General features: G+C 39.1%; 1 protein-coding gene across 1 annotated transcript in view; it reads right to left on the bottom strand.

The window, feature by feature from the left end:
- LOC139709411 (ATP-dependent RNA helicase DDX1-like) overlaps positions 1 to 8,038 on the bottom strand; it is a 47,351-nt gene extending 39,313 nt beyond the window's left edge. Inside the window, exons 1-4 of the mRNA XM_071621379.1 lie at positions 7,946 to 8,038; positions 2,278 to 2,329; positions 1,152 to 1,215; positions 558 to 587 (exon numbers count right to left, since the gene is read on the bottom strand). Of these exons, the coding sequence (XP_071477480.1) occupies positions 558 to 587; positions 1,152 to 1,215; positions 2,278 to 2,329; positions 7,946 to 7,961 (162 nt within the window). The 5' untranslated portion in view covers positions 7,962 to 8,038. The remainder of the gene's footprint in view (positions 1 to 557; positions 588 to 1,151; positions 1,216 to 2,277; positions 2,330 to 7,945) is intronic.
- Between the last annotated feature and the right edge of the window lie 7,102 nt (positions 8,039 to 15,140).

The following is a 15,140-nucleotide window of genomic DNA, read 5'->3' on the forward strand; positions in this document are numbered from 1 at the left end:
TCTGCAAAAAGACAAAGAAATCCTTCAAAAATCCATAAAAATTCCAAGATCATTACCAAAATTTAATCATTTGTTACTTGTGTAATTATCAACTTTTCCTGTAAGTTTCATTCAAATCTGTTCCTAACTTTTTGAGTTACTCTGAAAACAGACAAACAAACAAACCAATGCCGATGAAAACATAACCTCCTCCTTCCTTGGCAAAGGTAACAAGGAAAAAGCTAAAAACTGTGGCTGGACACATGGATAAACAGACAGACACTAAAACAGAAAAAAAAGGTGGCTTTACATATTTACCCTAGTGTATCTAAATATTCAAATACCGGTATATCTTATTTTCTTGTATTTTGCCTCCTCTGTCACAAATATTAAAGATCAGAAAAAATAGCTACACAAATTGCTGAATCAAGCAAAGAAGATAATGTTTGCCCTATTCAGTTTTGTTTTCAGGAATATCCTTGTGTCTGTTTGGTGAGAGCCGTTCTTACTCAACAAAAATCTATATTCCAAAACACAATCGACATACGGGGGGGGGGGGGGGGGGGGGGATGACTTACCCCAGTCTTTCCACTTCCTGTTTCAGCAGCCTGCATAGAAAGCAAGCATGGGTAAGGTTTCAAGAAATGCTCACAAAAACTTTAACATTGAGAACCACAACATAGTAGGCAACTGAGGGCTATCTTTCTATCAGAATGTTACAATGTTGGTGCAGTGAGCCCACACAGAGATCTAGTTGTGTTTTACCGGGTACTTGCTGGCATCATTGACTACAGGAGACAATAAATTAAGATTTTTTAGTTTCCATTCACAAACAGATATAAAATCTCAGTTCAAGAGTATTAACCCATTGAGGAACGGCTGATTTTGCTACAACACACATTTCCCATAGACGCTTGCTCGAGTATACTCAGGACTCGTCCTCAATGGGTTAACCAGTGCAATGAGTGTGTGGGAATTATTTTAACACTAAATATAGCAATAATCATTCCTTCAGTGACATCACAAAGGGCTAGACAGTATCTAAAATGACCAACATGCGATGCACTCAATTTGTGATTTGTGAATGTTCCAGATCCTAGGGAAACATCTGAATGCCAACACTGAGACGGGTAAATTATTGTCTGTGAATACTTGTAGAGAAATGAACATACCATGAGAACATCACCACCACCAAGAATGAGTGGAATGGCCTCTGCCTGTACATCAGTAGGCAATCTGTCAAATAATGCAATGGGTATCGCCATTAAAGAGATGATATAGTTTTGGTTGAGATGGGGGATTCAGAATTTAACTCTTTGCGAGATAATTAGAAACCAATTATCAAATGATAAAGAACATACAACTCTGAGAGGAATTCAAAGTTTACTTGATTAAAAATCAGTTTTGAAATGGCTAAGATTTCTAAAAACAAAGTAAAACAACAAAGATCTTAATAAAAAAGGTTGGGGTCCTACCTTTTATCAAGACAGGTCTCTCTATTTTTGGACATCTCAGCCGGAAAAAGACCCTTTGCAATCAAATTTTTCAAAACAGGTTACAGCCAATTTGCATAATGTTCATCTAATAACAGGGAGAACTGTAATAAACAAACTCACATACACAAAGGAAAAAATAAACACACTTCATAAAGCCTCATATATAAATTTTCCTTAAAGGACAAGTTCACTGTCATGTACATATGTGAATGCAGCAATATTATTAGAACACATCAGTGAAAATTTGGGGAAAATCGGACAATCCGTTCACAAGTTATGAATTCTTAAAATGTCTGCTCAGTCACTGCTGGATGAGAAGACTAATACAGTGTACACTGTATGATGTCACATGCGTACATCAATATAAGGAAAACATAAAAAGAATTTCACATATCTGTCTTTTTTGAAAAAAAAGTGCACATTTCCTTGACTTGTCAATGGCGTATGTTACGGGTAATATTATTCCCCCTGCCTTCTGAAAGAGACATGCCAAGCGTTCTTTTATTATGCGAGAAAAGTGAAAACATGTTGAATTTTCTTTATGTTTTCATTATATCGCTGTACACATGTGACATCACAAGCTGTAGTAGTCTTCTCATCCAGCAGTGACTGAGGAGAAACGTCAAAAATTTATAACTTTTGAACGGGTTGTCCACTTTTCCTCAAACTCTCACTGATGTGTTCTACTAATATTGCTGCATTCACTCAATCCACATGTCTATGAAGGTGGACTTGTCCTTTAATATACTACAGCTATGATCCCTGCTTCACCAAGAGGAATGTTTGGGAACAAAATACTCACAGCCATCCCATCTCATCCACAGCCTGAGTGATCTCAGGTAGGCATCCAAATTCTACAAAGAAAGAAAGACAAGAAATTGAAATAGAAGACAATCATGGCACAGCCTACATTCTAGTCAAATTTGTGCGAGTACAACGTACATGTACCAACAAAACAAAAAAGTTCAATCCTATAAAATTGATAGTTCCATCCACAAAAATAAATACCCAAACAAATATATCTACATATGAATTCTATAAAAAACTGTTGAAACAAATAACAAAATGAACAAAAGGAAAACAGAAAGATTTACAAAAAAAAAATGATTAAATCATATTTTTGGTTGTTGTTGTGCTGTGTTGTGTTGTGTTTCACTCATCTTCCTTTCTTTATACAGATATGGTACTAAAGTAATGGGCCTACTACCGGACAGCATGGTAATTCTGGACACACACATATCTGCGAAATAATGACATTCAATATGCATGGGACTTCATGAATAGACTAGCCTTACTGAGCATAATTGTTACTGCCAGAAATTGCAAAAATGCAACACAAAAATGTAGAAATATTAAGAAATTCACATTTCACCTCAGATTTAGAAGAAGATGTAGATTCATCACAAGATTTTATAGCACAAATACGTCTATCTTTATTAGAAATATTCATGTAAAACCTTTTATTATCATACTAGATTGTCTAGATGTAAAAAAAATTGAGCCTCATTTGCCACTTAACTCTTTGTCGTCTGCTCAGTACAAAAGTGAACAGTGAATCATGGGTTTGAATGACGATAGATTCTGGTGCATGAATATTCAACTAGTGTATTTTTTGCTCAAAATTTCATCCTCTGAGTATGGAATTCAGAGCAGCACAAAATAAGCGTCCGGTAGTACAAAGTGCACTTTCCTAGAGCTCCTAAATACAAATTCTGGCAGCAACTTCAGCATTATGTTAGTCTTCCTTTTTATTTGGCTTCAATTCCATGAAAATATAGTCTTCTGAATCATCCCACGGCCATGGAATTGGATTCTCCTGGAACACTTCATGTGATAAAGCAAAAGCACCAGCTCAGCAGCTGCTACATGTCATTGACATTGTACACAGAGCTGAAATGTTAAGTTTTAGAGCAGTTTAAACGTATTCCAAGTCAAATAAAGTAGATAACTTAATTCAAGATCCACTAAAATTATGGTATGCCACTGCACTGGCTTCCCTCGGCATATTCGTGAAATAGGCCCCACCACTGCATGTCCGTACTACAATACTACGGCGGCTCGCCTGTTACAGTACTCGTGAATTCAGCCCCAACGTATGGCGTTCATTGGTAGGTAAGCACAGCGGTGGGGCTTTCTTCCACAGTATAATACTTGTGAATGTGGCCCTATCAGACGGCGTTTACGCGAGATTGATACAGCGGTGGGGCTGATTTCCACAGCATAGTATCTTTCGTCCTCCCTTCCTCCCATTTTTTTTCCCTTTGGTCTTCAATTTTTACTCTCAGAAAGGACTCCCTAATTTCCCTTGACTAACTTAACAGGCAATTTAACCATAAACACAACCATACCTAACCCTAACCCTAACCTTACTTGCTAACGCACGCCAGTGCACGCGCACTGCGGTGGGGTCTTTTTCACGATTTTGTTGTTGTTGTTGTTGTTATTTAATTTAAAGGCGTGTGTCATTCAGTTATGAATATTTTGCCCCTTAAATTTCATTAGCCTAATCACCATCCACTTCAAATTATCATTTAATGTTTGTAGAATATTGAAAAATTCCATCGTTACTTAGGGCCTAAAGCAAGTGGCCCTTGATTCGACAGGATTCCATGAATAGCCACTCTTACAAATAAAAATTCACTGAAATTCATGAATAAAAAATGGCGCATATCAAGTGTGAAATTCAAGCAATGCAACTACCTCTACACATGTTCCGAAGAGCACATCAGTGGGCCACGTCGCCAAACCCCCGAAATCATTGTCGCATTTAAGCAATTCAACTGGTAAGTAAAGTTGCATACAATGTAGCAACACATACAATCATGTATAGACTCGTTTCATTCCAAGTTTCGAAGTTACCAGTCCGTTTATCTGCATTGAATCTGTACAGTGTGTATACCTACAGCCATGATGGCAGCCGTATCTGAGATAACTTGAGCGTTTATGCGATATTTACATTTTGCATGCCATCCGTGCAAAAATTTGCAGTATCACCATGGTTCGATTGCAGCGTGTTGTGTATGCGTTGAATGTCTCGCACAGCGTGGAGTACATGGAGTACCGCACTCTCGTAGTGCGATGTACTATGTATACAGTTCCGCCCGCGAGTGGCACGCGTGCTGATACATTCACATACAATTGTATAAGTTTAGGCAGGGCGAGCGCACGGCGCAGTACGTCACGAATGTCGAACCACGGACACCCGGTGTCGAACAATGAGCACAGGCGGTCGAACGATGGTTGCAGCGCAAGCGTTGGGATCATGCATGCTATTTTGCTTCCGCTGCTTAGGATGTCGAACATGGAGTCACTTGCTTTACTTTTTAGTGATGATAGATGTATGTGTGTGTGTGGTGTATTGTTCGTATTGATGATGCAATTATACATGAATCCACAGTAACACCTACTCACTAATTAAAGTTGTAGAGGGAGAAATGAGACATCAGGGTTCGCAAGTAGTACATGAGATATTGCAGCTTTTATTCGAAGAGGTATCACATGGACGAGTCGTTGAGCAAGGAACTCTTTTACAATATTCAGCAACCACTATTTATACACAATCTCAGCAGGGAAATGACTCATCTCTCTGGAATGCGGTGAAACAATATCGTTAAAAAAAGCTACAAATCACTTGTCACTTTTGACAGCGATCTACTGTGTTCGGATATTATCAATGGGTGGCCTTATCTTTACCCATTACGGCGGCCGCCTCAGAAGTCGTGTGCTTATCAAGCAGTGTCCGGGGATGGGCCACGAGAGCAAAATATATCACGTCGAGTGGCTTTCAGTACTAGGAATTGTATCCGTCATCAATAACATTGAAGATAAACACACTGGCGAGCAGAGGTTCGCCGATAATCATGAGAGTTTGTCTACTAATTACATGAAAAGGAAACTGGTCGAGGAGAAAACGAAACAGCGGAGAGGGTCAATGACCCACAGAGAGAGGGAGAGCTAGAGAGTGTGTGCATGTGTTGGAGGTCGGAGCGGAGAGAAGGATATTGTGAAGGAGAGGGAAACCGAGAAAAGTTGAGCTGCTACAACTTTATTTAGAATCTAACATTTGTTAGCTTTACCATCACTGCAGTGGCTGCATGAAGAAAAGTCTCCAAAATGGCAAAATATCCTTTTTTTTTAATCAGAAAGTTGAGCAACATTGAGGGCACACACAGCATACCATAATTTTTAGTCAATCAGAGGACACAGTTCCCGATTTACATGTACTATCCCTCGCCAGGCCTCGAAATAGGATTTTGGAGGGGCAAGGCCATTTAGAAAAGGGCACTTTTTCCAAGAGGCCAGGGCACTTAGGTCAGTCAGAGGGGCACCAAGGCCACATTGGAAAGGGCATGTTGGGTGTTTATGAAAAAAGAAAGAAGAAAAAAACCGAGAAAAACAAACAAACACACACACACACACACACACACAAAGTGCAACACACAAGAAAAACCTCGTCCCTACAGCTGTAACACATTCCCGATTTCCGCGTTTCTATCAGGTAAAACGACATTTTTTAAAACATGAAACAACAGTAGGTATTGATTGAAACTCGACACCCTTTCAGGCCAGCCAGGCCAGGCTGCCATGTAAGTTCAAAGCACATTCCGACAGCTGGCTGGCAAACCACAAGGCAAAGGAATTTGCGCGCGCGTGTAAATTGCTCGACTGGAGGGAGAAAAAAGGGCACATTTTTTTTGGCCGTAACTTTGATCAAAAAACAAAAGGCATTGCGGCCAACGAGAGTATCGGTATCTTGGCGAGCGAATGTGCGCGCGAGCGAGGGTGTGGGAGGGGTTTTTCCCCCCTGTGGCCTCCCACGGTAGGGAGCTTTTTCAACTTTTCGCTCTTAATGATGCGACCAGGTGCATACTTAAATGACTATTTTCTACTTATTTTGAAAGACAAAAGGAAAATATACCTTCAATTGCAACTATCACCTTAATCTTTTGAGCTATGCTCATTATTATAGGCCCAAGTTGCAGACTTCGCCCGATGCTTGAGAAAAATTGGTGCCATGCGTGAGATTGTGAGACGGCCCCTAAATGCTTGAGTCTCACAAAGAATGCGTGAGACTTGGTAGCTCTGCACCAGTACTACCCTACAGTGTATGCCAGCTCATTCTTCCCACACACCATCCAGTTCGGTATGGGAAAAACTTGACCGAAAGATCGGTCTGTATCTGTCCGTCGGGGAATGTTCCGCGGAGACTGCGTCTGGCTTCACGGATCCCCTCCGTATACAGACCGAAGTCAATGATTGCGGCTCCTGTGTGGAGCAGTCGCGCACAGATCAAACGTTACGATAAACCAAATTTCAGACAGCTTTTTTACATTCAAACAAGTATGACATGACATGACACATTATGCAGCAATATTTGGGATAAATTTCTCACATTGTGCCATCGAAATACTCACATAACCTCGGTTATAATGCAGAAATTTTATCGATATCGCAACATCGCCGTTCGCGAGCAGTAAGTCGCCATTTTGAATCTGTAACAATTGCTAAGCCAATCACATGCGAGGTACGTGTTTTAGTAAAACAAACACGTAGAAACTACCTCGCATGTGATTGGCTAATAGATTCATAGTGTATGTTTCTGCAGTTTGAATGTGACGACGCGACAGGCTGTGTTTTACGTTGAAAATTCTCCTACAATGTTGGATTATTCATTAATCTGGTGAGTGTAACGTATTCATAAAAAAATAAATTCACCATACAAGCTTAAATTTGCCGACCTAGGGCCGTGAATTAGACGCAATCGAGAAGGGTGAGGTACCTCACCCAATTTTCCATAGAGACAGTGGTTAAGAACATCCACACAGCAATGGGTACTGCAACCTTCCGTCTGTCTACGGGGGACAGCGTTAATGGCAAAATATAAAAGAGTCCTCCGGACAGACGGATCTTTCTGTCTAGGGAAAAACCTGCCTGTTGATCCCACTGCATACCCATCCCTCATCGCCTTATAATCTGCGTTGAGGGAACTCTGAAGGATGTAACTCTACATCCAGAGATTTTTACTTGCACCTGTAAATATTTTGCACCTGATTTCAATTTCTGTTGCCCCGGTGCGGCATATGACATGCGTATGTTCTCGCACTTCACAGCTGTGGTGCGTTCATCCTCGACCATTTGAGGGCAGCACTCTACCGGAAGAAGAAAAAAGATTTTAAGTTCGACTAAAATTCTTTGTGAAACACCCTCCAGAGAGGTGGGCCACTATCCGCACTAACGTTAAATTTACAGATTTGTTTTGTCTCCCTGCCCTGTATCCTGTCCCGGCACTGTTGTTGTGTGTGTTCATCTCATCCTACCGTACATACCCACATGCATACCTACGCGTCGGACTACACTACACGCAGTCTCGTAGATCTAGGGCCTACTCGCGGTCCCGCAGAGTACCGGGTTCGTAGAATGTTGCAAATATTGGATAACTTGCAGAAATAGTAGCTTTGAAACACGCTTACCCGCAAATGCAGTCATAATTCCGACCTGTCGGGCAGGTGGCCACTGATGTACTAGTACAGAAAGGTCAGACTGGCCTGGTGGTAGTGGTACCAGTGAAATAATGTCCACGTTTTAGAATAGATGGAGCCGAGTGCGTCGAACGTGCCTACGTCTCGCCCATACAGAACTCGTGTTGTTGTTGGTGGTGGTGGTGCTTAAAGGCGCGTCATTCAATATTGAATATTCACGCCTTTTATCTCATATATAAAAGAAATTCACACTCATTTTTTTGACAACGGAAAGAATAATAATTTCATTGTAATATGAATAAGATAATAATCATGATTATAATTTAGCGCGGGGAACAATCTGCACGCATAAAGGTTGAGATAGAGAAAAGCACCTCGTAAAAGGCTCGCAAAATCTGGTCAGCCCGGCTGCGTTTTTTTTTAAGACGGCACAGATTGGGGCATGGCGCGTGTTAAACCTATGGGAAAAACGTTAGGTTAGGGTTTTTGGTTATGGTTATGGTTAGGGTTAGGGTTAGGGTTAGGGTTAGGGTTAGGGTTTGATGGTTAGGGTTAGGATTAGGGTTAGGTTTAGGGATAGGGTCCCCGATAGATTTTTAGTTTCCCCAATCTGTGCGGTAATGTTGAGCAGGCTTCTCGGCCACAGAACTCTTTGTGTTCTCGGCCGATCGCGCATGACCTAGACCACTCATTTGCAACGAGGGCGCTCCACCCAACGCATCATTTTGCGATACAGTTTCCCGATTTGTATATCATATATACACCACGCAATACAAAACATATTACCTAGCTATAATTCTAAACATAAAATACAAACAGACAAGCCCATAATAGCGGGTTGGTGCAGTGCTGTGCTGTGCATCAATGATATTACGTCATATACTATCCCTCCTGATTATCTTCTCATTAGGTAGAAATAAGAAAATAAAAGAAAGGAAAACAGAAGAGATGAAGTGAGACTTGACACAGTCCCCGATAAATATGTTTCTTGAAAGAAAAAAAAAATCACATTCTGGCATATATGCCCGTGGATTTCAAAAAGAATAAAACACATTATTGGCGGAGTTCGTCATTTTGGAGCAAATGTTGTAATGTGAGAGCATAAGATGATATCGTTAGACGTTTGCACAAAAAACTTTCGTTCTTTGGAGTATTTATTACAATACATCAGAACATAAGAGATAGTCTCTTGTTCTTTACAAATATCACATTGTCCATTACCATGTTTTCCTATCTTACACAAATAATAATTAAGCCTACATTTTCCAAGTCTTAATCGATGTTATACACATTCGTCTTTTCTATTTTTACAGGATGATTTAAATTTCGCATATGGTGTAGGCTGAATGGTATAAAGATGCCTTCCATGTTGTGAATTTTCCCATCTCGTACACCAGATCCCGGTGTAAAAATTCAACAAACTGCGTAATTCTGTCACCGTATAAGAGACTTGCAAATCAACTTCTTGGTGTTCGAGTCCTGATTTGGCAAGAGTATCAGCTCTCTCATTACCTGATATTCCACAATGAGAGGGGACCCACTCAAAAAACAAATTTGTGCCTTTTTAATATAAATGTGTAATTTTGCACAGAATTTCAAAAACAACAGAAGAAGAATCTCGATGTTCTATTGCCTGTAATGCAGATAAAGAATCAGTTAAAATCAACACAGGTGTTTGGATTATATGGTTCACTTCTAACCATTCCAGGGCCATTAGGATGGCTATCAGTTCCGATCTGTATACTGAAACGGGAGGGATCCGGAACGCTTTACCTTATTTATATTCTGGTACATAAAAAGCAAAAGAAGATACTTTATTCTCTTGTTTGGAAGAACCATCTGTATAAATCATTAAAAAAATTTTCCTTTCATTATTAATATACTCTAACATCATCTCTCGCAATTCATACTCATTAACATCTTTCTTATTGGCTATTCTTTTCTTAATATAATAAGAAATATGTGGTGCAACCAAGTGCCAAAAAGGAATACCTCTAATACAACTGTTAAAATGTTCAATGCTTTCATCTAAAGTAGTGAATCTCATTGCAACTGGTTCTCTGCCAGCTTTCAAGTGACATGTTTCATATTGCCAGCAAGATAACAGGAGTGATTTCAAAGGATAATTTGCATTTTGCGCTTGAATGTGGAATTTAAATGAATCAGTAGAATATTGCCTTCGTAAATCCAGGGGCATCTCCCCACACTCTATTTGGAGTGCATCAGTTGAGGTAGTTACAGCGGCTCCTGTGATAATCTTCAAACATTGATATTGAATTGATTGTAATCTATCCTTTTGATATTTAGAGGCGTGTTCTGTGGTCTCGCCTCGATCTGTCGCTCAAAGTCGAGTTTCTTCGTCGGGGCAAGTTACCTGTTCTCGATTCTGTCGATCGTAGATGGCGACAAATCGTTATCCAGACTGCTGCATGCTGAACGCAGCCTGGACATCCGAAAAATGAAATGCAACCAAAAGGTTTCAAACCACCAAAAGGTTTACTTTTTTCGGATTCCGCTACGATCATCAAAAAATCGACAAAGCGCGGCTTGATCGCTATAGCTTTAAACTTTTTCCATCGTATCTTGAGCGGTTCAGAAGCGCGAAAGGTCGCCACCATCGCCATGGTCGACACCAAGTTTTGAACATGTCCAAAACTTCCGTAGAGAGATCGCCGTGGTTTTAGAGCGTATCACAATCGCCCCACCAGCGTAATAAAAGCGTCACATTCTTAGCTCTGAGGGGTAGCAAAAGCGTAACTGAAGCGCATCGAAAGGCCCCCATCGCCCATGAAAATTGCCACTTTTACAGTATTATGTAGCAGGAACCAACCATGAATGAAAGACAGTGATGCACCAGGGGGCATTTCATCAACGAGTTCGTCGGAGTTTTCACCGACGAATTTGCCATCAGCCAATCAGACGCAAGAATTTCATTAGCTTTTAACAGTTGTCAGTGTAAATCCTTGCGTCTGATTGGCTGATGGCAAATTTGTCGGTGAAAACCTCCGATGAACTCGTTGATGAAACGCCCCCCTGAGGTGGACATGAAAAAACGTATAAAATTCCTTTGTCCACATACACTCAGTACAAATTTTTACTCTGTTTATCGTTGTTTGTTTGTCATAATCATTGTAAGTCAATGAAAGTGAATTAAGTTGTAATCTTTTCAAATATATCTTCATAAAATTGGCTCACATAAGGATACGATTTGTAGTTTGCTCGTAAGCCGGTTCTTTAATATTTATTTTACCCTTTGATTGAATGGATGACTTAATATATCTCTCTAAATTCCGTGGATTGAAAGTCAATCCATAATAGATTGTAGTCAGGAACCAGTCCAACATTGGATTGAAAGTTTCAATCGAATAAGATTGAATTCTAACTCTATTAGATTGAAAACTTCAATCCAACGTTTGGATTGGTCCCGGACTACAATCTCTTTCAATCTAAGGAATCAGAACAACAGCAGCAACATCAGCAACAACAACTACATTATCATAAGTAAAATGATTAACAAGGGATCTCTGAAAGTCTATCTTTGAATGGTAAATGCCATGGCGAAAAGATACATTTCTTCAAACCACAGCAGCGTGGTTTTGATGGGGACTTCAAGGGAACCAAAGTCCAAATATAAATGGGGATTGAGAAATAATATGTATATAAGCGTGTTGAGAATTCACATTGGCTCCATTGAAGTAAAATGAAGAAATAAACTGGTAATGCATGTTTGCCAATATAGTATGAGTTCATTCGACTTATTTGAGTCAAATAAACTCATTCTATATTGGCAAAAATGCATTACCAGTTAATTTCTTCACACACACACATACACACACACACACACACACACACACTTACATATACATACATACATATATATATATATATATATAATTACATTATATTATATTATATCATATTATATTATATTATATTATATTATATTATATTATATCATATTATTATATTCACGAACTTATGGGAAATATCGTCCAAACATTCCACCAGAAGTGTAAGAAATGTACCATATCGTTGAATTGCAGTCATAAAAATGCAAAACCTCCCTCAACCTTTTCCATATAAGCTTTGTACACTTTGAGGCTGACAAATTTCTGAATATGCCATTAACAAGTGAGCAACGGATCTTTTACTGACAAATGCAAAAGTTCCCTACTTTTGGAGCATGATACCCCCTTCTCTAACGACCCTTCCGCCGCTCGGTTACCCTATATATAGTCATATTTAGTGCAGCTTTGATTATCAATTTCCCAAATATTCCATGAAAATATTTATAGATTATAATCATTTTCATTTCAATTCTAAAAATGCAAAAGCTCTCTAGTGTTTGGAGGGATGGTTGGATGTTTTTCTTTAACAACATTTTTGATAGAAACAAAAATAAAATGAAAAAAAAAACTTTTACAAAAAGTGTGCACTAGATATCTGAATTTCAAGTCTGAAAAAGAAAAAAAAAAATCCCTCGTGTGGGAAAGGGGAAGAAAATTTTCCCTCCCACACTCTACATCCACCCCGCATATTTCCTTGAATGTATAATTATGTTTCTCCCTTTTTTGATAGAGAGAAAAATCGAGTATTTCACAAAAAGGGTGCACCACATCTCTGAATTTTAAGTCTGAAAATGCAAAAATCTTACTCATGTCAGAAGGGACACCCCCTCACACACCATCCCCTCGCACACTTACCTGAATATATACATAAAACTATTTTGGTGTAGAAGCAGAAATCGACTATTTCACCAATACATCATTCCATCAGATCTCTGAATTTATAAAGTCTGCAATGCAAAAATCTCCCTCGTGTGGGAGGTGAGAGATAGGGAATCCCCTCCAACACCCTCCCCTGCCCACTTCCCTGAATACTACTTTATTCTTTTCTTATACTCTGTTTAAACAACAATAAATATCTTACCAAGAGTGTGTACTATATCTGTGAGTTTCAGGTCTAAATAAGCAAAATCTCCCTCGTGTATACCCTATCCCCCTTCCACACCTTCTCCCGGCACATCTGCCTGAATATGAATGTTTTTTACTCTTTTGATAGCAACAAAAATCGAACATTAATTTTCACCATAAGTGTGCACTATGATATCTTTGAATGTCAAGCCTGTAAATGCAAAAATCTATACCTCTTGTGGGAGAGGATATACCCCTCTCCGCGCTTAGCGGTCGCTTTGCTCAATCGTACCTACACAAGTCTTTCCCCCATCTCTACCCCCACAATGAAAACGGTTCAACGCCTCTGGGATTGATTGTTGATTTAATTGAACGACTAAAATTGAATGACTTAATTCAAAGAAATAAAATGGTTATAATTTTATAATATTCATTTCTATTCAAAAAGTATGTAGTAGATGGTTCCTAGTTATTTCTATGGCATTTAGTGATTATTCGTAAATGTCATACAAATAAGTAACCATCTCCTTATTTATGTAGTGAACTAAATATCATGTATGCCGTATTATTCATTTCAGTTCACTTTATTTCTATACTTCCACATCGCGCGCGTGTGCGTATCATTATTGGATTGTACTCGTGCTGTAAGTGTGGATGATGACTATCGCCGATCGCCCCCACTCTCAGACTCTTCAATTCGTAGAAAATAAATGTAGTTTGTAGAAATATGGGCCACTCAATAAAATCGAACTTAGAAAAAAGGAACTGAAACACTCACACACACACACACACACACACACACACACACACACACATGCACACACAGAGGCACAAGACGCTCACGTTAAACAAGCTGATACACACATAATGCTAATTATTAATGTGAACATTCAAGACACCTTCATCGTCTGAAAGTAGCTACAAACTAGGATTAGGGCCTACAATATTTGGATTCCTGGTCATGGAATACCCTTGAAAAGTCATATTCTGGTTTTCGGGCTTCCTTCGATTAAATTAACCACATACAAGTATTATACATTGGCTGAATAATTAGCTATAATTTGCTGAATATGCCAATTGGGCTAATCAATATGATTGCTTTTAAGGTTGCTGAGGTATGGCAACCAATCTTATTCCACTTCAATATCTATCTGAAATATCAATCAACAAACAATTAATCCTGGTCATATGCAGGTTACACATGGTAGGGTGCCCAGTGTACCATATAGGCCTACTGGCATCGACTGGACCACTCGTACTGTACAGATGCTAATATGCTAATTATGATATTCTAGACACTTGCAATTTGGAAACTGTGTTGTCATGATGAATTCCTAATTGAGAAAACCCTAAAAGTTGTATTTTCTATGTTTACAGTATTGTATTGAAATGAGCAATAAATGAAGAGTTTGTTCGCAAAAACCGATAAGTCCATTTTTGAAGATTTTGAAGTACGGTCTCTGTCATAAAGTACAAAATAATACCTTTTAAATGATATATTGTTCACTATTATAAAGGTACATTTTTGAAGTCATGGTCAAAAGAAGCAAAAAATTTCTTGTTATTCTCTTTATTTTTCTTGACCTTTAATCGCACATATCTCCATTTGGCAAATATGGACTTATCGGTTTTTGCGAACAAACTCTGCAAATGTACATGTGTGTATTACATATCGCCTATGCTAATTAGGTTAAATGTGGAAACCAAGCTAATATTATTTTAACTAATACTAGTAGTCTGCAAGAATCTTCAGCTTATTGAGGTGTAAAACTTAACCAGAAGAAGAAGGAGGAGGAGGAGGAGAGGAAGAAAAATACTCTTTTAGATCACAAATCAACAACAGCAACAACAACAATAACAAACCTTGTACTTTAAATAAACAACTTTTCTTTGGTCATGTACATGGTTTATGGCGTAGTCTTGTACTATCGTACTCGCGACCATGCACTAGTCAGTTCACTAATGGTGATTATGATTTTCTTCGCGTACGGGTACGGGTCCGCTGGATCACAGATAGTTCTGTGGTCTGGATCCGATTTGAAGTGCGCCATCTTGTGATGATAAACTGGATAGGAAATGCGGAAATAGAGTGCCATCCGCTGCACACCCTCTGCCACTTGGTCACATTCATTTGTAAACAATGCTGGCAGACATCTAATCCGGAAGCAAAGGCAGTGGTTGTGCAACTACACTGCATGCATGCAGGCAAAACAATGTGTGGTGTGAATATGTAGCCTAGTAGAGTAGTGCATAGCTTCATTGCATTCACACTG

This window comes from Diadema antillarum, unplaced genomic scaffold (genome assembly GCF_040938485.1).
Source record: "Diadema antillarum isolate AM-2024a unplaced genomic scaffold, OU_Dant_1.0 seq00001432_RagTag, whole genome shotgun sequence".
In the NCBI taxonomy this organism is placed as follows: Eukaryota; Metazoa; Echinodermata; class Echinoidea; order Diadematoida; family Diadematidae; genus Diadema; species Diadema antillarum.